Source organism: Nicotiana tabacum, chromosome 15 (assembly GCF_000715075.1).
Source record: "Nicotiana tabacum cultivar K326 chromosome 15, ASM71507v2, whole genome shotgun sequence".
Taxonomy (NCBI): Eukaryota; Viridiplantae; Streptophyta; class Magnoliopsida; order Solanales; family Solanaceae; genus Nicotiana; species Nicotiana tabacum.
Window position 1 is genome coordinate 125,837,620 of NC_134094.1, and position 23,753 is coordinate 125,861,372.

General features: G+C 38.7%; 1 protein-coding gene across 1 annotated transcript; it reads left to right on the forward strand.

Annotated features, from left to right (window-relative positions):
* The first annotated feature begins 19,797 nt into the window (after positions 1-19,797).
* On the forward strand, positions 19,798-22,046 carry LOC107800028 (probably inactive leucine-rich repeat receptor-like protein kinase At5g48380). The gene is made up of 2 exons (XM_075231250.1): positions 19,798-20,771; positions 20,929-22,046. The coding sequence occupies exons 1-2, from the start codon at positions 19,875-19,877 to the stop codon at positions 21,832-21,834; spliced, it is 1,803 nt and encodes a 600-aa protein (XP_075087351.1). The 5' UTR covers positions 19,798-19,874; the 3' UTR covers positions 21,835-22,046.
* Positions 22,047-23,753: the final 1,707 nt, after the last annotated feature.

The window sequence follows — 23,753 nt, forward strand, 5'->3', positions numbered from 1 at the left end:
CAAATTGTTTTAAAGTTAAATGTCAAATAAGAAAGATTTAAATGCTATACATAAATTGCCTTGTAAAACTATAGGCATTTTATTAGTAGCACTTATAAATGCAACACATAAATTGCTACAGTAACGCGACTTATAAATTCCATTCGTAAAATGCTGACTTAAAAATCGCATTCTTAAAATGCTCCACTCGGCCGGACTAGAACTTGAAAGTGTGACTATTTTGTTGATCCTTAGTACATAGTGAAATCCTAACTAGTGGGTTTGGGGATGGTAGTGTGTACGTGGACCTTACCCCTATTCTGAGGGGTAGAGATGTTGTTTTTGAAAGACTTTCGGCTCAAAAAGACGAAAGGAGGCAATATACAGTACCATCAATAAAAATCATAGAAAAAATAAGAGTATCACAAGAAGCAGAAAATAGATGAAAAGCTAAATAATAACAAATAGATAAAGCCTCACACCACACTAAGAGGAGTGAAAGAGTAGTGAGGAAAATAATTGTTGATCCTTCGGTACAAAGGTGTAAATTTTGAAGGAAAAACAAAGTTCAGTCTTATAGTCTGTTTGACCAAACTTCTAAAATCTACTTATTTTAAAAAGTGCTTTTCAAAAAAGTACTTTTGAGGAGAATCAGTTTGTGTTTGGTTAATTAATTTGAAAAATATTTTTGAACAGTAATTAGGATCAAGCTTTTGAAACCTGCTTCTAAGTGTATTTTTCTCAAAAAGGCTTATCAGAAAAGTGCTTTTGGAGAAAGCTATATTTTTCAGTTTCTGATTCTCCTCAAAAGCACTTTCTTTTTCCTTCTAAAAGCTTGGCCAAACAACTCAATTTTTGATCGAAAACACTTTTGACCAAAAAAATACTTTTGGCCCCCAAAAAAGCTTGACTAAACAAGCTTATTCATATGTTAAAAAGTTGACATACAGGTTATTGGAGGATCAGCGTGAGTTGTTGAATCAATTTATGCTATTAAGCCTATACCAATACTACAAGCATGCTTCAATTTCACTTAAGCTGCTTGTTTAGTAAGTGCTCTAGATTTCTTAACCATTTCTTGTTCTTTCGGGAGAATTTTAGGAATAAGATTGTTAAAGAGTAGCCTGTTGCACCAAGTTCCCGCGATGCGTTGGGTTCAGGAAAGGACCAGACCATAAGGGACTATTGTATGCAGTCTTACCCTGTATTTCTGTAAGATGCTGTTTCTACGGCTCGAACTCGTGACCTCCTGGTAGGATCAACTCAGGTACTCATAGCTTGTTTGGCCAAGCTAAAAAAATATTTTTTATACAAAGTTAAAGTATTTGTCTAAGCTTTTGGAAGAAAAAAAAAGTATTTTTGAGGAGAAGTTGAAAAAAGTAGCTTCTCTCCAAAAGCACTTTTGAGAAAAATTCACTTAGAATCAATTTTTAAAAGTTTGGTCAAACACTAATTGCTGCTCAGAAGTGCTTTTCAAATTAATTAGCAAAACATAAACTGCTTCTCACTAAAATTAATTTTGAGAAAAACACTTTGTATATGGTCGAAATCGGGCTCGACTATTGCACAACAGATCGGGCTCAGAACGCGAATGGTTGAAGATCGACCCCGAGTCTCATCGAACCAGAACACGAGGTCAGAATGTCCGTCCTCAAGAACATTGAGCCCCTGATCCCGCAATCGACCTTGACCCCGAATAAGCTCGAGAAAACATTGTCGGTATAAAACAACAGAAGACCGAAATAACGGAAGACCTAAATATCCGTAACCGATCGAATATTTCGGCGAGAATCTCGGTATGTATAAGAAAAGAACTGACAAATCAGCAAACTAGGAGATTTTTACCTTTTATAAAATTGTACCTACAATAGGACTCCCCTACTATATAAATAGGAGTTTGATTACTTGTAAAGTACATGGTAACACGCATTCCAAGGAAATATATTATTATTTCTAGTTCTTATTATTTGGTCATTCTGTTCTAGCATCGATAAAAATATTTTTGGCTCAAGGGTGACCAACCTTCCAAGGCTAATATTGTTCAACTTGTGTGGTTTACATTTACTTTCTCATTATTTATTTCAACTTCAATATGATTTCTCATTTCATATCAAGTTAGATTATGTATTCTTAAAACCACATACAAATTCAATTGTTATCCGATTTTAAAGGTAAACAGTTTGGCGTCCATCGTGGGGCTATTACACTCAAAAATTTTACGGCAACACCCTTCGTGCTTTTACACTCTTTTTTACCATGACAATGATAGTATAAATAATAAAAATGGCACGACATCACCCTTCGTGCTTTTACACTCTTTTTCACCATATTCAACAATAATTAAATTAATAAAAAAAAATCATGAATAATGATCAAATAATCAATAATAAACTTTAAGCAGGAATATCTTAATAAAATAAGCAATTATTCAAAATGAAATAAATTCCTCCAGCATGCTTTGACTCAACCACAACGCATATGTACTCGTCAACTCACATATACGTTGTACCTGCACATTAAATCACGTAGCAAATAGACAAATGAATCATACTCCCTCAAGTCAAGGTTAACCACGATACTTACCTCACTTTGCAACCAACTCAAGATTTCAATAAACCTTTGCCTTGTGAATTGTTGTCTAAATGCATCAAATTTAGTCACAAATAATTCAATATACTCAATACGAATTATAGAAACTTATTCTATATGAAAATACTAAATTTTCCAATCAAAACCTCAAATTTAACTCAACAATTTCCAGTGGGACCCACGTCTCGGAACCCGACAAAAGTTACAAAATATGAACGCTCATTTAACCATGAGTCCAACCATATAAATTTTACCAATTTCCGACATCAACTCGACCTTCAAATGCCTAAGCCCAAATCTTATTTTCAAATGCCTAAGCCCAAATCCTCGAATTTCACCTCAAAAATACGTAATCTAGTCGGAATAATCGATGATAATTCAATATTATTGACTAATAATGATCAAAAGTGACTCACCTCAAGATTTTTCGTGAAATCTCGCTCACAAATCGCCTCAGCCCGTGTTGGAAATGTCCGAAATGACAAAAATGTCGGAACCCTCTGTTTTTATAATTTGTCCAGTTCTTTCGCACCTGTGGACACTTAACCGCATCTACAGTTCCACTTTTGCAGAGATTGTGGTCGCTTCTGCACACTGGCTCGCTTCTGCGGACTCGCTTTTGCGAAGAAGTGTCTGCTTCTGCGACGAGGCTGCCCCTTCCCCTTTTCCACTTCTGCGATGCATGTGCCACTTCTGCGGTCGCACTTCTGCGATGCCCCATCCTCTTCTGTGAGGCCAGGCTCACTTCTACGAGCTCGCACCTGCGGTCTAAAATCCGCAGGTACAATTACACCAGAAGGCCAAAATTTTAGATTTTCCTTATGTCTAAATCTTGATCCGTTAACTATCCGGAATCCACCTGAGGCCCCCGGGACCTCAACCTAATACACCAACAAGTCCTAAAACATCATACAAACTTAGTGGAAACCTCAAATTATGTCAACCAACGCTAAAACCACGAATCATACCCCAATTCAAGCTTAAGGAACTTAAGAATTTTCAACTTCTACATTCGATGCCGAAACCTATCAAATCAAGTCCGATACCTTAAATTTTACACACAAATCATAAATGTCATAACAGACCTATGAAAATTTTTTAGAACTGAATTCCGATCCCGATATCAATAAAAGTCAATTTGTGTTCAAACTTTGGAATCTATAAGCTTTCACACTTCCAATTTTCAACAAATGGTGATAACTCAATCTAGGGACATCCGAATTAGATTTCGGTTATACGTCCAAGTCCCAAATCACGATACGAACCCACAGAGACCGTCAGAATACCGATCCGGGTCCGTTTGCTAAAAATGTTGACTAAAGTCAACTTAGTTGAGTTTGTAAGCATTATTTCTCATTCATTTTTCGATTTTTCACATAAAAGCTTTCCGAAAAAGATACGAACTGCACATGCAAGTCGAGAAAAGCTGAATGGTGCTATTTGAGGTTTTAGAACACAAAAGTAATATTTAAAATTAAATATGACCTTTTGGGTCTATCACATATACATGTGCCATCAAAGGAAATGACTTGGAGGACGATGAGATCGAGTCTGTTCTGCTGAAACAATTTGGGGAGCCCTTGTTAAAGGGAGCTATGATATGGTATCACAACTTGCCTGCTAATTCTATTGACTCATTTGCTATGCTTGAAGACTCTTTTGTGAAAGCACACGTTGGATCCATCAAGGTCGAGACCAGGAAATCGGACCTATTCAAAGTAAAATAGAAGGATAACAAGATGCTCAGAGAGTTTGTGTCCCGTTTTAAAATGGAACGAATGGATCTGCCACCGGTCGCTGATGATTGGGCTGTTCAAGCTTTTACTTAGGGACTCAATATTCGAAGCTCGGTGGCTTCACAACAGCTAAAGTAGAACCTGATAGAATACCCGACAGTTACATGGACCGGCGTGCATAACCGGTATTAATCGAAAATCAGAGTCGAAGACGATCAACTTGAGGCCCCTTCGGGGGATGTTTATCCCGTCAGAACCCTCAACAAAGTCAAGAGAGACATCGATCATGAACCGAGACCAAACAGGGATATGTATCAACCATATAATGGAAATCAGAGAAGTAGTGGGTTCGGGCGGAAATCCACGAGAAACGAAAGGAGAATTGACCGAGCTTAGAACAACCGGGGACTCATGACTATAACCATCTTCGACAGGTCCATCGGGCCTAAAGAAGCACCGATACTATCGGAATATAAATTTAATGTCGATGATGCCACCATTGTATCAGCTATCGGGCGCATCAAAGATACTAAATGGCCTCAACCTATACAATACGATCCAAACCAAAGGGATCCTAACCAGATGTGCAAATATCATGGCACTCCCGGTCACAGAACGGAAGATTTTTGACAGCTGAGAGAGGAAGTAGCCCGACTATTCAATAATGGGCACCTTCGAGAATTTTTGAGCGACCGAGCGAAGAATCATTTCAGGAACAAGGATTCTAACAAACAAACAGAAAAAGAAGAGCCTCAACATGTCATTAACATGATCATCGGTGGGATCGATATTCCACAGGGGCTGATGTTGAAACGCACCATAGTATCCATCACTAGGGGGAAAAGAACTCGAGACTACATACCGAAAGGAACTTTATCTTTCAACGACGAGGATGCGGAAGGGATTGTATGGCCCCATAACGATGCACTGGTAATATATGTACTCATACATAAAATTCGAGTTAAATGTGTGTTAACTGATCTAGGTAGCTTGGCCAATATCATTCGATCGAGGGTCGTGGAGCAGCTCGGTCAACAAGACCAAATCGTGCATTCAGTCTAAGTTCTAAACAGATTCAACATGGCATGTGAAACCACTAAGGGCGAGATAACGTTACCAGTAAACATCGCCGGGACCATCCAGGAAACTAAATTTTATGTGATCGAAGGAGACATGAGGTAAAAACACTTTATTCAAAAGGCCATGGATCCACAACATGAGGGCGGTGCCCTCGACACTGCACCAGACACTAAAATTCCCAACACCTAGCGAAGTCAAAACAGTCTACGGTGAACAACCGATTGCCATCCTCAATATCGAAGGATCCGAACCATATGGTCAAAAACGGGGCCAAATAGCAATCACTGATCCCATCCTGGGCAGATTCGGACAAACAAAGGGAAGGTGAGGACGATGAGTACGGGGTTCCCAGATCTTTTATAGCCCCCAATGATTCCGATGCCACCAAATCGACGGTCGAGGAGCTGGAACGGGTTATATTGGCCGAACATCTACCCGAATGATAGGTATACATGGGCACGAGTCTAAATCCCGAGCTCAGGAAAGAACTCATTCAGTTTCTAATGGCTAACATTGATTGTTTCGCTTGGTCCCACCTTGATATGACAGGGATCCCATCGGAGATAACCACTCACAAGCTGAGCTTGGACCCGAAGTTCCATCAGGTCAAGCAAAAGAGGAGACCCCAGTCCGAGGTAAAACATGCTTTCATCAAGGACGAGGTTTCTAAACTCCTTAAAATAGGGTCCATTCGGTAGGTTAAATACCCAGATTGGTTAGCAAATATAGTAGTAGTCCCTAAGAAAAGGAACAAATTAAGAATGTGTGTAGATTATAAGGATTTGAATAAGGCATGTCCTAAGGATTTGTTTCCTTTGACCAACATTGATTGAATGATCGATGCGACGGCCGGCCACGAGATCCTCAGTTTTTTCAATGCCTACTTTGGGTACAACCAAATATGGATGGATCCGGGTGATCAGGAAAAAACTTCCTTCATCACTAAATACGGCACATACTGCTATAACGTGATGTTGTTTGGATTATAAAATGCCGGTGCCACTTACCAATGCCTAGTAAATCGGATGTTCGAGGAACAAATAGGAAAATCAATGGAAGTTTACATTAACGAGATGTTGGTTAAGTCCCTGCGAGCAGAAGACCATTTAAAACAATTGCAGGAAACCTTTAGCATACTGAAGCAATACAATATGATGTTAAACCCAGAAAAATGTGTGTTTGGAGTTGGTTCGGGTAAATTCCTCGGATTCATGGTATCCAACTGGGGAATCGAGATCAATCCCGACAAAATCAAATCCATCAAAGATATCACGATTGTGGACAACGTAAAGGCCGTGCAAATGTTAATCGAGCACATAGCTGCCTTGGGGCGATTTATTTCAAGGTCATCCGACAAGATCCACCGATTATTGGCACTATTGGAGAAGAAGAATAACTTCTCGTGGACCACGGAATGCCAACGAGCTTTAGAGGAACTCAAACGGTACTTATCGAGCCCGTCGCTGCTTCACACACCAAAGGCAGATGAACAACTATACTTGTACTAGGCGGTCTCGGAGATAACGGTAAGTTGAGTCCTAGTATGGGAAGAGCAAGGTACACAATTTCCAATTTACTATGTTAGCAGGACCCTAGGTAAGGCCGAAACTAGGTACCCTCACCTAGAAAAACTGACGCTTGCTTTACGAAGCGCCTCTAAAAAGCTAAAACCATACTTTCAGTGTCACCCCATATGTATCGTAACTACTTACCCATTGAGGAACGTTATGCATAAGCTCGAGTTCTTGATCTGGTTGGCCAAATGGGTCGTGGAAATAAGTGGCTACGATATTGAATACCAACCCCAGACCGCTATTTCAAATCTCGGTAGACTTTATGGCCGACTTTACGCTGACCCTAATACCTGAGGTCGAAAGAGAGTTATTATTTAACTTAGGGAGTTCCTCGGGAATCTGAACCCTCTTAATGGACGACGCCTCAAACGCAAAAGGGTTCAGACTTGGCATCATATTGAAGCACCACCAACTAACGTAATTAGACAATCTATTAAGACTGTGAAATTGACTAACAATGAAGCCGAATATGAGGCCATGATTGCAAGCCTTGAACTAGCCAAAAGCTTTAGGGCAGATGAGATCGATGCCAAGTGTGACTCCCTCCTTGTGGTGAACCAAGTTAATGGAATACTCGGGGTCAGAGAAGAACAAATGCAAAGATACTTGGACAAGTTACACGTAACATTATATCGGTTCAAAGAATGGACTTTGCAACAATTACCGCGGGATCAAAACAGCGAGGTCGATGCCCTCGCTAACTTAGGGTCATCAATCGAAGATGACAAGTTCAACTCGGGAGAAGTCGTACAACTTATGAGATCGGTGGTGGAAGAAGGCAATGTCGAAATCAACTCAACGACCCTAACTTATGACTGGAGGAATAAATATGTCACGACCCAATTTCACCTATAGGTCGTGATGGCGCCCAACACTACAGCTAGGCAAGCCAACTAATAAATTAAACATATATAGATTATTTTCAGAATAATTTTCCAAGAATTTTATTATTTTATTAACAGTATTAAAGAAAATGAAAAGATACCGATAAATTTAAATCCAAAAAAAATAATAAGATACCAAATTCTACTAATGTGTGTGCCAAGACCTGGTGTTACAAGTGTATGAGCATCTAGTAGATTATACAAAACTTCAAATACTTTCTGAAATAAAAATAGACAGAATTAAGAATACAAGAAGAGGCATTGGTAGCTGCAGGACGGCTCAGAAAGACAGCTCACCACTACGTCCCTGGATAACGAGGATGTGCGATGATAGGTCCTCCACTAGTATCTGTCTTAGATCCTGCACAAAAAGTGCAACAAGTGTAGTATGAGTACGTAAACAACGTGTACCCAGTAAGTATCAAGCCTAATCTCGAAGTGGTAGAGACGAGATGACCGACTTTGACACTCACTATGGGTCAATAATAATATTTGAAATAAAACTAGAATATCTAAATTAGCATGATTCACAAAATTAACAAAAATTTATTTAACCAACAGAAATAATTAAATTCCTTCAAATGCAACAATTCTCAATATATTAATTAAATTCCTTCAAGTCCAATAAATTTTCATTCTATCAATTAGCTTCACAAGCTGAAATAAACTATCAAAATATCGTGTAATTATTATTATTAGGCACGATTTCTGCCAAGGTCGTACGGCCCGATCCAGAATGTCGTGTACACTGCCGAGGGACGTGCGACACGATCCATAGATACATCTATCCCGCCGAGGAGTTCGGCCCGCTCCACAAGAAAGGGGGATATTGTTTTATGTACCTCCGGAATGAGAGTATTTATTGTAAGATTTATTCGAGAGGATAAACAATTTATCTCAACAATTAATTTAAACAAAAATTAAGCATATGAGAATTTCATCTTTTACTACCTTTCCTAACCATTCACAGTATATACATCAAATAATTTAATTAATAAAGAATACCATTTACACAAGTAATTCATGCTTTGAGTCCTAAACTACCCGGACTTTAGTATTAATAGTAGCTACACACGGACTCTCGTCATCTCGTGCATACGTAGCCTCCACAATTAACAATAATTATTAATTTAATTACCTATGAGGTAATTTCCCCCTCACAAGATTAGACAAGAGACTTACCTCAATTTGCTCCAATTTAATCCACTAGAAGGCCCTTTTCCACGATTATCCAACTTTGAATGGCTCGAATCTAGCCGAAACAAATTCGATACAATCACTAAAAATTTTAAGAATTAATTTCATAAGAAAATACTACATTTTTTAATAAAATCTGAAATTAAATCAAAAATCGTCCGTGGGATCCATGTCTCTGAATCTGGCGAAAGTTACGAAATATGAACTCCCATTCAATCACGAGTCTACCCATACCAAAATTACTAAATTCCGATAACAATTCGGCCCTCAAATCCTCAAATCTATCCAAGAGGGTTTTCAAACTTTTCCAACTTAATTCACCAATTAAATAATAAAACAGTGATAGATTCGGGTAATTTAATCAATATTGAGTTAAGAATACTTACCCCATTGTTTTTTCTCTGAAAATCTTCCAAATATCGCCTCCATTCGAGCTCCAAATCGTTAAAATGGAAAATGGGACGAAGTCCCATTTTCAGAACTTAAACTCTCTACCCAGTGATTTCTTCTACGCGATCTCGAACTTCCTCACGCGATCGCGAAGCACAATTCCAACACTGCCCAAAATTAATTCTACGTGATCTCGTATATCCTCATGCGCTCGCACATCACAGAGTTCCCAGCTCTACGCGATCGCATAGAGCAAACGCGTGACCTCCAATCCTGCTCCGTTACCCTACGTGATCGCAGATATCCCCACGCGATCGCAGAGAACAAAATTCCACTGCTCAATTAATTCTACGCGATCACATCCCAATCTTCGCGATCGCGTAGAAGGTTTAAAATACCAGAAATCAGCAGCTACTAGCATTGCCAAAATGAAGGAAACTACTCTGAATACCATCTGAAACATGCTTGAGCCCCTCCGGACCTCAACTAAATAAACTAACAAGTCCTAAAATATTATACGGACTTAGTCGAGTCTTTAAATCACATCCAACAACACTAAAATCATGAATCATCCTCCAATTCAAGCTTAATAAAACTTAAGATTTCCAACTTTTACATTCGGTACCGAAACCTATCAAATCAAGTCCGATTGATCTCAAATTTTGCACACAAATCATAAATTACATAACGGAGCTATGAAAATTTTTGAAACTGGATTCCGACCCCGATATCAAAAAGTCAACTCCCCGGTCAAACTTCCAAACTTAAATTCTTGTTTTAGCCATTTCAAGCCTAATTTAACTACGGACTTCAAAATAAAATTCCCAACACGCTCCTAAGCCCAAAATTACCATACGGAGCTATTGGAACTATCAAATTCCGGTTCCGGGGTCGTTTTCTCAAAATATTGACTGATGTCAAACTTAGCACTTTAAGGCTAACTTAAGGAACCAAGTGATTCGATTTCAACCCGAACACTTTCAAGTCCCGAACTAACCATCCCCGCAACTCATAAATCAATAAAATTACTTACAAGAAGTTTTATTTAGGGGAACGGGGTTCTAAAAGTTAAAAATGACCGGTTGGGTCATTACAAAATATGTAGAATATCTTAGGACCGGTAAACTGCCCTCGGATCCAAAAGCATCGAGGGCCCTACATACAAAGGCAAGTTTAGCCTGTCCAAAGAACATTCGATGGCCCACTAGCATTATACCTAGGGCGGCGGGGAGGGGGGGGATACTAAGTACGTTTTGAGGGAAATCCACGAAGGCACTTGTGGAAATCATTCGAGCACCGAATTGTTGTTCAAAAATAAACAGAGTCGGTTACGACTGGATCGACATGGAAAAAGATTCAAAGGAGTTCGTTCAAAAATATGATGGATGCCAAAGACATGCTATGATGATTCATCAACTCGGGGAGGTGCTGCATTCGGTTTTGTCACCATGTCCGTTCATGAAATGGGGAATGGACATCGTCGGCCCCCTTCCATGGGCACCCGGTAAGGCTCAATTTATATTGTTTATGATCGACTATTTTTCTAAATCGGTGGAAGCCTAGGCGTACGAGAAGGTCAGGGAGAAGGAAGTCATCGATTTTATTTTGGACCACATCATATGCCGATTCGGAATGCCGGCCGAGATTGTATGCGACAATGGGAAACAATTCATCTACAACAAAGTAACCAAATTTCTTGAAGACCACAAGATCAAAAGGACCCTATCAACACCCTATCACCCTAATAGGAATGGACAAGTTGAATCTACCAAAAAAACCATACTCCAAAACCTTAAAAATAGGTTAACCAATGCCAAAGGAAAATGGAAGTAAATCCTACCCGAAATCACCTTACAACCTCGAAGTCCAGTACCGGGGCCACCCCATTTTCTTTGGTTTATAACGCTGAAGCTCTAATACCGGTCGAATTCAGAGAACCAAGTGTCAGATTCTGATATGCAATAAATGAATCAAACGACGAGTCCTTGACTATAATCCTGGAGCTATTAGATGAAAGGCGCTAAGCCGCCCTTGTCCAGTTGGCCGCCCTTATCCAGTTGGCCGCCCAAAAACAGCGGATCGCAAGGTATTACAATCGAAAGGCCAACCTTCGACATTTCAAAACTGGGGACTTAGTGCTAAGGAAGGTCACACTGAGCACCCAAAACCCGAACGAAGGGAAATTGAGACCGAACTAGGAAGGACCGTATCAAATTATTGAGATCACCGGAAAAGGATCCTACAAACTCGGAACAATCAACGGAGAGCAACTACCAAACAACTGGAATATAACTCATTTGAAATGATATTACTGCTAAGGTACGACCTCATTCTTTATTTTATTTACATTTTAACTAACGTTTGCAGGTAACCAACAAGGAACGATACATCATTTTAGGTCTAAAAGCACGCTTTGCACTCTTTTTTCCTTGAACTGGTTTTGTCCCAAATGGGTTTTCCGGAAAGGTTTTTAATGAGGCAATAAGTAAATCGTGCTAACTTAGAATTGAAGGCCGGCTATGAACCGGAGACGATGATCACAACAACATTCGAGGCCTATCTTCGGTCAGCCCCGAACACTAGAGGGGTATTACCCTTGGATATCGACTTTAGCAAGGAAAGAAACTTCGTGATTGAAGGGTTTCGATCGATATGATTTATTATAAGGGCCAAATGGTCAATGAACCGTGCCCACATAGACTGCTCCAGCCCTGGCATAAAACATGTATACATGTGCAACTATTATGCACAAGAATAAAAAGAAGTCTCTTCCTTGCGCATAAACATCTTGTCCTTTAAAATATTTCTTGCATCTTTCAAGGAATTTCCTACACCCGATCCCATAAAGGTATCAAGCCCAAGGGCCACCTTAATCCGAGTTCGAACAATCACTCTCACTCGGGGACCGTCGTCCGAAAACAAACTCAGACGGTCCGAGCTATCAATCCTCGGGGGCATAAGACCTATTAGGCAACGTCAGAATTTCAAAGGCCATGACCACCCCTCACTCGGGGACTGTTATCTTAGGCAAGCCTGAATAACTCGGGATAGCAATCCCACTGGTCAACACCTGAACCTAAAAGGCTACAGCCATATTAGCGTGAGTCGGAGACGTCTGAGACCCGTAACAAAAACAAGGCCTTCAAATAATTTCGTAACCGGTTCTAAAGGCTACCCTTAACAAACTATAATCTAAACTACTTTGGGAAAACATTTTCGGTTATACCGAATCCCCACAATGCCTTAAAACAAAATAATGTTAAAGGCAAGGTTTGTTCGAACCTTCGAACATAACCTAACTATTTCATGCTAAGGCATTTCAATCTTTGCGAATACACATAATGAAGCAAAGGGAAAATTCAAAAGTTGTGAAAGGGAAAAAGTCTTATATATACATATCAAAAATTCTTTTTACAATGGCCAAATAGCCCCGATACAAATTTTTACAAAGGTCGAACGACCTAAAAAAAAGGTGATAAAAAAGCAGAAGACAAAAACATCTAAAAGGATCCTAAGTGGCCTAATCTTCGTCGGGGGACCGCATTATCACCTTCGGGGTCTCCTCCACCCTCTGACTCACCTGAATCTACAGACTCATAGGAATCTTCTTCTTCTAGACATGCCAGTTTCCTAGACGCGGCTTCGAGCATCTTGGCATCCTTGATCTCAACCGATAAATCAAAACCCCGAGCGTGAAATTCCTAGAGGGCCTACATTCAGGATTGCCACTTCATATGCTCAATCATATTTTATACAAGATCCTGAGCTGCCTCGGCATCGGCCTTGTGCTGGGCTACCCTTTCATCAGCTTCGGCTTTGACCACGACGACCTTTGACTTGGCCGCCTCAAACTCCTTGGCCAGATTTTCTTGATCAGAGATAGCCGAACTCAGCTGAGACTGGAGCCCCTCGACATTTTTGGCCTGCACCAAGGCCTTTTCCTTCACAGCCTAAAGCTGGACCTCTGCTGAAGTCAATTGTGCCCGGTCAATCTCCTTTTCCAAGGTCACACGGTCCATGTTCCTTTTCCTTTCTTCAACATCGACCTTTACCGCATCCGCCTCTGCATGGAGCTGCTCGATTTGATCAAGTTTCTTTTGAACCTGAGGGTTCGGACTAATAGACACCGTGTCTAACTCATTGTCACTAAATTTAAATACTCTTTTTACCTGCTCGACCAGGTCGGCATGCTCCTTCCCAGCTGCCTCTACTTCAGATTGGAGTTTCTCAATGAGAAGTTTGTAAGAATCCCCCTTCTCAGTGAGCCCTTAAGTCTCGGCCTCATGTTGGTTTAACTCTTCCCAATATTGGAGAAAATCTCGTGATGAAGCACCGAGACTTGTAAGCACAAAGAAAAAAGTTATGATTGTTTGCGACTTAATCTAAGTACATAATAAAGGTCGACAAAAGGCATTTAAAGTTACCCGATTTAATGCATATTGTGCTTCATTGAATAGGCAGGGCGCTTCTACCTCATTTATCTTGGCTTGATCCTCTTTGGTCACCAGGAACCAGCTATAATTTGCAACCCCCATGGGGGTAGAGAGAACTCGAGCATCCTCCGTAATAGACATAATAATTGACCGTTTCTGGTCAGGATCTACACTCGGAGGTGGAAACCAGTTTACTAATTTCGGACTTGAAGAAGGCCCGCTGGCTCTCGAAGACGGTCTCTTCTTTGGTACCGATAAGTCACCCAACCAAGTGATGTCCTCCGAGGTGGTAGAATCTAAACCTTTAAAGAAGTTGTTAAAAGAGTCTGCCACCTCTTGGGGCCCCTCATTTGGGTGTCTTTTCAGCGTCTGAGCCTCCTTGGTCATGAAGTCAGTAAATGAAGGCGACTCGAAGATATCTACCTTCGGGGCGTTATCCTTTGCTCGAGAAGCACCAATCATGGTCTCTTTCTCCACCTCACCAACTTGGGACAAAACGGCCTCGCCCCTCTCTGGTTCAGAGGCCTCGGCCTCTGCCTTTTTATCAGCGACCCTGGTTTGAGGTAGTTTGGTATCGCTTCGCATGTGGGCCACCAGCTCAAAAGATTCTTCTTCTTTTTCGGATTCGTCCCTCGGCCGATTGAGTGAGTCCGATTGGAGCTCTTATGCGCTGGTGCTTTCCTTGGATTTGCAAACCAACCTCCTTTTTAATTTTTTCTTCTTCGAGTTTGAAGAACTCGGGGCCCTTTTTCTCTTCTTTTCCTAACCCTGTCTCGGAGCAGGGGTCTCGGAGGGGCAATCCTCGTCACCAGATGGGGGCCTCATTGCAACATCTTTCAGAAGACCTGCAAAGAAAAAAGAAATAAGTAAGAGCTCAACAACACGGAGGAAACCTAAGTGTTTTCCACTCAAGAAAGGAATCTCACCGTGAGAACGGACCTCCCACCGACCCTTCGAAATCTCACTCCACGAACGCTCGGAGTATGATCTCTGTGTTGCAATACCCTCGACCCACTCCTTGAGTCGAGGAACTGCATCTGGGATCCGAGCAACAACTGCACCACCACAAAGCACTGATGAGAAGACAAAAGGAAGGGAAGAGTAATGAATAAAACTTGACAGTAATATTGTACTTACGTGACATGTTCCACTTCTCAGGAAATGGCATATACTCAGCTAAGATTAAAATCGAGGTATTCACTCGGATGAATCGGCCTAACCAACCTCAGTCCCAGTCTTCGTCTATGCTCGAGAATGGGGCTTTACTGGCCCAAAGGGCAAGCTTAATTAATCCCCACCAATAGAGTCAGAGACTATACAAATGCATGAAGTGGTCGATGGTGAAAGAGTACCCCTCGATCTTACTTACGAAGAAACAGAGAAAAATTATTATTCTCCAGAAAGAAGGATGGATTTGACCGAGGTTCACCTCGTACCTTTTATAGAAGGCAATGATGACCGGATCCAAGGGGCCCAACGTAAAGGGATAAGTGTAAATACTTAAAAAACCTTCCACGTGGGTAGTAATAACTTCCTCGGGCGTAGGGACCACTTCCTACGTATTGGCCCAGTCGCAATCTTTCTTGACCTTGGAGAGAATGCTATCGGTGACCGAGAATATATATCTCGAGACCGGATCACACTGACCCGGTACCGAGGAGGTTTTCTCAACCTTAAAATCAAAACTGGTCAGGCACCACGTAGGAACAAACATTTTCAGGGGAGGTTCCGGTGTCGTTTCCTCGACAATGACATGCGAAACGTTCTCCTCAACAGCCGATCGTGAGAAATAGGGGTTTTCTTTTTGGGGAACAGATTTTGAAGTCTTCGCCATTGCTTTTAAAGTAGCAAAAAAAAGTGGAGAAAGGTAGGTGCTGATAAAAGAAAAGGTATGATAGGCAACTCTTACGGAAGATTTCAGAATACTAGAAGAAAAGAAAGTGAGAGTGATTAAGTTTCTTAAGCACAAGAATAGAAAATTTTGAATGTAAATGGATGAAAGGGTATTTATAGTTTTCCAAACGACGGTTCACATCCTGGAGTGACCGACTATTAACTGACACACATTTAATGCCTTGAAGACTGGACTGATGGGACGTTTCACCTATCTTTTGTCGCTTACGTCATGATTTATCGAAGTAAGAATCGGGAGCTCATATCGTTTCTCGTCGTTTACTCTCCGAAAAATGAGGGAACTATCTGTATACGGTCGAATTTGGGATCGACTAATGCACAACAGATCGGGCTCAGAAAGCGAAGGGCTGAAGATCGACCCCGAGTCTCATTGAACCAGAACACGGGGTCAGAATGTCCGTCCTTAAGAATATTGAGCCCGTGATCCCGGAATCGACCGTAACTCCGAATAATCTCGAGGAAACATTGCCGGTATAAAACAACAGAAAACCGAAATAACGGAAGGCCGAAATATCTGTAACCGATCGGATATTTTGGCGGGAATCTCGGCACGTATGAGAAAAGAACCAGCAAATCAGCAAACCAGGAGATTTTTACCTTTTATAGAATTGTACCTAAAGTAGGACCTTCTACTATATAAATGAGAGTCTGATTACTTGTAAAGTACATGGTAACATGCATTCCAAGGCAATATATTGTTATTTCTAGTTCTTATTATCTGGTCATTCTATTCCGGCATCGATAAAAGCATTTTTGGCTCAAGGGTCACTAACCTTCCAAGGCTAAGATTATTCAACTTGTGTGATTTGCATTTACTTTCTCATTATTTATTTTAACTTCAATCTGATTTCTGATTACGTATCCTTAAACCCATGTACAAATTCAATTGTTATCCGATTTTGAGGGTAAACACACTTTTGAGAGAAAATATGTCTCAAAATAAACTGATATTTGCAGCTTGGCCAAACAAGCTATAAGATTGTTGAGGTCCTAAAATCTGGTAGGATCAGCTTAGGTACTACAAAGGTATGTGTATAGAATTGAGTGCTGGTGAATTTTATTTTCTTATGCCTTTTTAATTAGTGATATTTTTTGTAGCACAGGCCAAGGATTGAGTTCTCTCCTCAAAGAACAAACTTCGTTGACTTCCTGCAAATTGCTGATATGAGAACAAGAAGAAGAAGGGAATTATGCAAAAAAGAAAAAAGAAAAATCATCATCGTATGCTATTTAATGAAAATGCTAATGTGTTACTTGGTTGTAATCTGACTCACTCTATAACGGATTTTCTATCTCTCAAGTAGTTCACCTTTTTAAGTAGGATTGACACAATAAAAACTATAACAATCATTGTTAATTCCACGATAATATGCCTTGTTACAAGTATCTATCTAATTGATAGGATTTGCAGAAAATTCAACTCCCAAATTCAGAGTATCACTTTATTACATAAATTAGGACGAATTCAGTTTTTAGCTATGGAGTTAAGGAAAAGTCAAAACTCCTCAACTCCACTTAAAGGTACCCATAACCCATTTGATGTTGAGTTGTGGCCATTGATTTTGAAGGAGGAAGCAGTCAACACACTCAATAATTTGGGATAGTTTACTAAGTTAGACGGAGCCACGATTTTAAGTTTATGAGTTCAGAATTTTAAGCCGTTTAAGCTACTGGGTTCTAAATTAATAATTTAGATATATTCAATAAATTTTTTAAGACAAATACAGAGTTCGAACCAAAGCTACAAAAAAAAAACCAAAGCTACTGGGTTCTGTCGAACCCAGTACGAGCACTCTAGCTCCGCCCCTGAAGCTAACGTTTGGATATAAATTTGGTTGAAACTTAAAAAAATAATTTTTTAAGTTGTGTTGAAAAATAATTTTTGAAAGTTTAAAGTTGTGTTTGGACACGCGTTTTATTTGAAAAAATATTAGAAGTGTTGTGAGTGGGAAAAAAATTTCACTCAAAAACTCCCCTAAACTAATTTTTGGGAACTCTAAAATTTTATCCAATTTTTTTTCAAAAGCTTATCATATTCCATGAGCAATATATTCAAAAGATATTTGATAAAATTTTGTCAAAATTTATGACCAAATGGAAGCTAAGATGATCGACCTATAGATATGGATAATTGTACTACCTTTTGTCATGGATAATTGTACTACCTTTTGTCACGACTCATATTAATATATATAATATTTTCTTTCCGGCCAAGGAAAAAAAAAAGACTTAGAGGATGTTTGGAGGGGCTTAAAAGTTGGTCAAACTAGCTTTTAAATATTTTTTTATTTTTTGGATTGTTTGACAAAAAGAAAGCTGCTTAAAAAAAAGTTAAAAAGTGCTTAAAAATGCCAAAAGCAACAAATTGGCTGACCCAACTTCTCCGATTTTGGCTTAAAAGCCATTTTGGGTTTGACCAATAAAATTACTTTCTTGTCCATTATAAATTTTCATAATACCAAAATTACCCTCAGTTAAAGAAACACTAAAACATCATGCTTCTCCTATTTTCTTCACTTCTGAAGAGAGCCCCTCCTCTTCTTTCTTCTTCCTCTCTGTTTCATCTTCATTTTTTTGCATTTTTCTTCAAGCATTTCAGTGGAAATCAATCCTCGTTGTAAGTTCTTCTCAAAGAGAAATTTCTTCCTAAAAAATGAGATTCTTTCAAGTTTCACATAGAGAAGTTTCTTCTATATATTTGTCCGCATATAAGTCAATGGTTACCATACCAGAAAAGTAAATACCACGGAGGAAGATAGAAAAATCATTTTCTTGCAGACAATCTGGCATAAAATGAAAGGAGCATTATAACATTTTATTCTATCAGCAAACATACAATTACAACGGAATTAAGGTTGCATACTGGATCGGCTTCTACTGTTTTTCCAAGAAGAGGAGCTAATGCCATAATGAGCTTCCTTCAACTTTCAATGGATGTAACTGCATCTTTAATCTGTAAGAGTAAATGGACAAAAAGTGAAAGAAGAATTCAACAAAATAATTTGGTATTTTAAAATAGGTTGAGACTTTTATGCAAGTTTACTTGATTGAAAGTGGTGAAAAATGAGCATTCAAGAATTATATTTATAAAAATTATCTAAAGTAATCAATTAAATTGAAATTAAATTAAAATATAAATTATTTTTTATTTGCATTAATTCAGAATTAAATATATTGTAGTAATCAGATCCTTTATAACGTTAACAACTTTAAGGATATTTTTGTCTTTTTAACAGAAAAAGTGCTTATCAACACTTGTTTACCAAACACTTCAACAGTTTTTTTTAAGTTTCATCACTTTTATCCAAACAGGTAACTGCTTATTTATAAAACAAGTTCGAACACTTAATAGTTGCTTTTAAGCATTTGTGCTTAAAAGCCACTTTTTTTAAGTCAATCCAACATGCTCTTAAAACTCTTATATCTTGCTCATTTTCTCTTTATAAACTGTTTATTCTTATTTAGTGAAATTCTTTAATTTGCTTTATAATCTCCAAAAGTGCCATTTCCATTTTTATTTGATTAGTCAATATCCTAATTTTCACATGTTTAAAACATATACACCGGGGTTGTTTGGTACGAGGAATAAGGTGGGATAAGATGTGGGATTAAATTTATACCGTGTTTGGTTGGTGGTATAAATTTATACCTTCAACCAAACACGGTATAAATTTAATCCCAGACTTAATCATCTTATCCCACATTATCCCATTAAACTTGAGATTATTTTATTCCACTCTCATACTTAATCATCTTATCTCACATTATCCCATTAAACTTTAGATTACTTTATCCCACTCCCATGTAATATAAATTAGTCATGAGATTATAATTCAGGGTTATAATATCGGAATAATTTAGTACACACTCTTAGAACATCAATGATCAAACCTTAAAAGTCAACAATCATCAATAAATAAAGACAAATTGAAGTTGCTTCAGTAACCTACAAGGAAGTTGACTGCTTTGCCTGACTAGTTTGACACAACTTCAACAATAAGTATAATATTTGAAGTATAAATCATTCTTCAGAGATGTTTTCATTGCTGATATCTCTTTTTTCTTTATTTCAAAATTTAGCAGGAAGTCTTTCAAAATATGGACAAAACCAACTTTAGAACAAGATCTTTCTTTTTCATCTGCACATTTCTTGGATTTCTATTGATATTACTTAGCAAAATTTCTGTCTGTAGTGCTGCAGAAAGTGATTTTTATTGCTTGAAATCAATAAAAGATTCATTACAAGACCCTTTCAATAATTTGGGCAGTTGGGATTTCAACAATGTTACAGAAGGCTTCATCTGCCGTTTTTCAGGAATTAATTGCTGGCATGATAATGAGAATAAGGTACTGAGCATCACACTTTCAAACTATGGATTAATTGGTGAGTTTCCTCGAGGCGTTCGAAATTGTACAAGTTTGACTAATTTAGATCTTTCAGGCAACAAGTTGTATGGAAATATCCCTTCTGATATTTCAGTGATACTTGATTATGTGGTAATACTTGATCTATCATATAACACATTTTCTGGCAATATACCACCTGATATAGCTAATTGTACCTACCTTAACTTTCTGGGGTTGGACAATAATAATTTAGAAGGTGAAATTCCAAGTAGAATAGGCTCTTTACTTCGCCTTCGGATATTCAGTGTAGCCAACAATTACTTGACTGGGGCAGTGCCGTCGTTTGTTAATGAACAAATCACAGCTAAAAGTTTTGAAAACAATCCAGAGTTTTGTGGGAAGCCTTTGAAAGGATGTGAGAATTCTTGGATATGGAAACATATCGATCGTGCTTCGTTTATCAAAGCGTTTGTGGTTGGTTGGGTACTTTTCTTTACGTTGGCTTTAGTCCTTCGCTTATTTCAATTTCCAAGCAAGGTTATCAACAAGATAGTCTCATTCAACAAATGGAAACTGAGGGTAAAGGAACATTTAACTTCAGGAAGTGATTTACCAGGTGAAGAGGACTTAAGCAGCAGCAACCACAAGGTAAAGATCCTGCTAATTTCCAGCTTTTTCCCTGCATTAGTTAAGTGGCATTTTTTTTCTAGCGTCACATATAGACTGCCACTTTACATTTCCAGTAAGTTTTTCTATGTTCTGTTCTATTCTGTATGTTCCAATTATTTAACTGGCTGCTTTACAGATATTAAGGCTGCAGAAGTTTGTTACTAGAATGAGTTTTGGGGAGCTGGAAAAAGCAACTTCTGGGTTTAGTGAAAACCATTTAGTAGGAAATGGAATGTTGGGCAAAGTGTACAAAGCAATACTTCCAAATGGCTGGACACTTGCCATCAAGAAGCTCAATGAATGGGAGAATTTGGAGGACGAGTTTGTCTCTGAGATAACAACTCTCGGTGGCCTGAGACATCGGAATTTATTGCCTCTTATAGGTTTCTGTACTGAAAATGAAAAAAGATTTCTTGTTTACAAATATATGCCTAATGGAAGTCTTCATGAATGGCTGCACTCGAACGAAGAAAAGGCCAAGATTTTGGATTTCCCTCTGAGAGTTAAACTTGCACTTGGGATAGCGAAAGGCCTTGCTTGGCTTCATCATGGGTACGAATTACACGTTACACACGGGAGCATAAGCACACGATGTATCTTGCTAGATCAAAATTTTGAACCTAAAATATCCAATTTTTGGGAAGCCAAGTTTTGGAGTAAGAATGACACTGCATTAAGTTGGAGTCTTTTCCCAGTAGCTGAATATTCTGGTTTAGGTTCTTACAAGCAAGACATTTACTGCTTTGGTGTTGTGCTTCTCGAGCTTGTAACTGGGAAGGAACCACATGAACTGACCAGCTCGAGAAATCTATTTGATCATTCGCCTTGTCTACTTGATGCAGATAGAGATTTGCTTGGAAAAGGAGTCGACGATTTAATCCTCCAATTTCTTGAATTAGCTTGTAGCTGTGTGAAGTTCTTTCCTAATGAAAGGTCAACAATGTTGGAAGTGTATGACACACTGAGGACAATTTCTCAGGGCCGAACAGACTGGGTACGAGGGATACCCTTATCAACTGAGATTTCAAGTCTCTATGACTAGTGCTGTAGTTTATCTGGTTGCTAAGAAGACAGAGTAGGAGTACACTAGATTAAACTACAATACCATAAGTCTGTACGGTAATAGCTTCTGTTGCAACTGTAATGTTATAGAATCTGTATATACTCTATAATGTTGGAAAACCATATTGATTGCATGTTTCTAAAAGAAGCTCAGCAGACTGATGCCGCGTTGCATTGTCTTAGTTTGAATTTTATAGGCATTCTTCTGAGAATTATCTGCTGAAATTGGCCTCGAGTTTTCTTTCTATATCAAACTATAAGTCATGTATAATACCGTTTTTTCTCACAAAAATCTTCTAGAGTATTAGTATGATATTCACCACCCCTATCAGATCTATGTCTTTTGATTTTCCTATCTAATTGGTTTTCTACTTCTGCTTTGTATTTTAAAAATATGCTTTCAGCCAGATCCTTAGACTTAAGAAGATATATCTTAGTGTATCTCGAAAATTCATCTACAAAAGTGATGTAGTATTTCTTCTCACCCTTACTAACAGTGTTCTTAAAATCAGCTAAGTCTAAATGCCCTAGTTCAAGCAATTCTGTCTTTCTACTAGTTACATTTTTAAAAGGCTTTTTGGTATATTTTGCTTCTATACAAATAGGACACTTAGAAAAATTATCAACATTAATCGCAGGAATTAATTCTATTTTTCTAAGTCTTTTTATAAAAGCAATATTAATATGACCTAGCCTACCATGCCACAAATCAATAGACTCACAATATGAGCAGAATTAGAAGTACTTGCATTACTAGTAATCTCTTGAACAATGTTCAGTACAAATAAACCTCCATTGAGGTAACCCTTCCTAACAAAGTCTCCTCCACGAGAAATAACAATTTTATTAGATTCAAAAACAAGTTTAAGGCCTGCTTTGTTGAGAAGTACACCAGAAACTAAGTTTCTACAAATGGAGGGAACGTACAGAACATTGTTCAAGGCTAAAGTTTTTCCAGAAGTTAACTTAAGAAGAATTTTTCCTTTACCCATAACTCCTGCGGTAGTGGAGTTACCCATATAAACACACTCGCCGTCAGTAGACTCCTCAAAGTCATGGAACAATTCCTTGTTGGCGCAGAGGTGCCTTGAAGCGCCTGTGTCCAATATCCAATCAGTCCTGTTAGCCACCATATTTGCCTCAACGACCACAGCAACAATCACATCACTACTTTTAGTAAGGTTAGCTTGGGGTGGAGTTTTCCCTCCCTGCTTCGAGCTTTGTCTTTTTCTTTGGTTGCACTAGAAAGTCTTGTGATCAATTTTTTCACAGACATAGCAAGGTCCTTTCGACTTTTGGATTTGGCCCTCCGGTTTATTGAAGTAATTCTGTTTCTTTATATATCCTTTCTTCTGGCCTTTCTTCTGTTTACCTTTAAACCTGTCTTTCACAAAAGTACTAGCAGATTTCACAAAGTTAGCTTTAGAAGAATTAAGAGAGAGAAATTTCATCTTATCCTTAAGTCATTCTGCCTCCTCATCTTTGAGACAGTTTGCTTCCTCAATCCTCATGTAACTGATCAATTCTTGAAGAGTTAAGTTTTTCTTCTTGTGTTTTAGTTGATTCCTGTAATCACTCCAGGAAGGTGGAAATTTTTTAAGCTGAACATTAGCTTGAAGAATCTCACACATCTCCATACCTTCATTCAGAATATCAGCAGTCAAATTCTCATACTCGTGAACCTACTCCATGATTGGCTTATCATCAACCATCTGAAACTTGATCCACTTTCCAACTACATACTTCTTTTTTCCCGCATCATCCGCACCATATTTCTTCTCCAAACTGTCCCATATGACTTTAGCAGATTTATAATTTATAAACAAATCAAAGAGAGTATTAGTCATATGGTTAAGCAGATGCCCTCGAACAATTTTATTATCCTTTTTAAATTTCTTT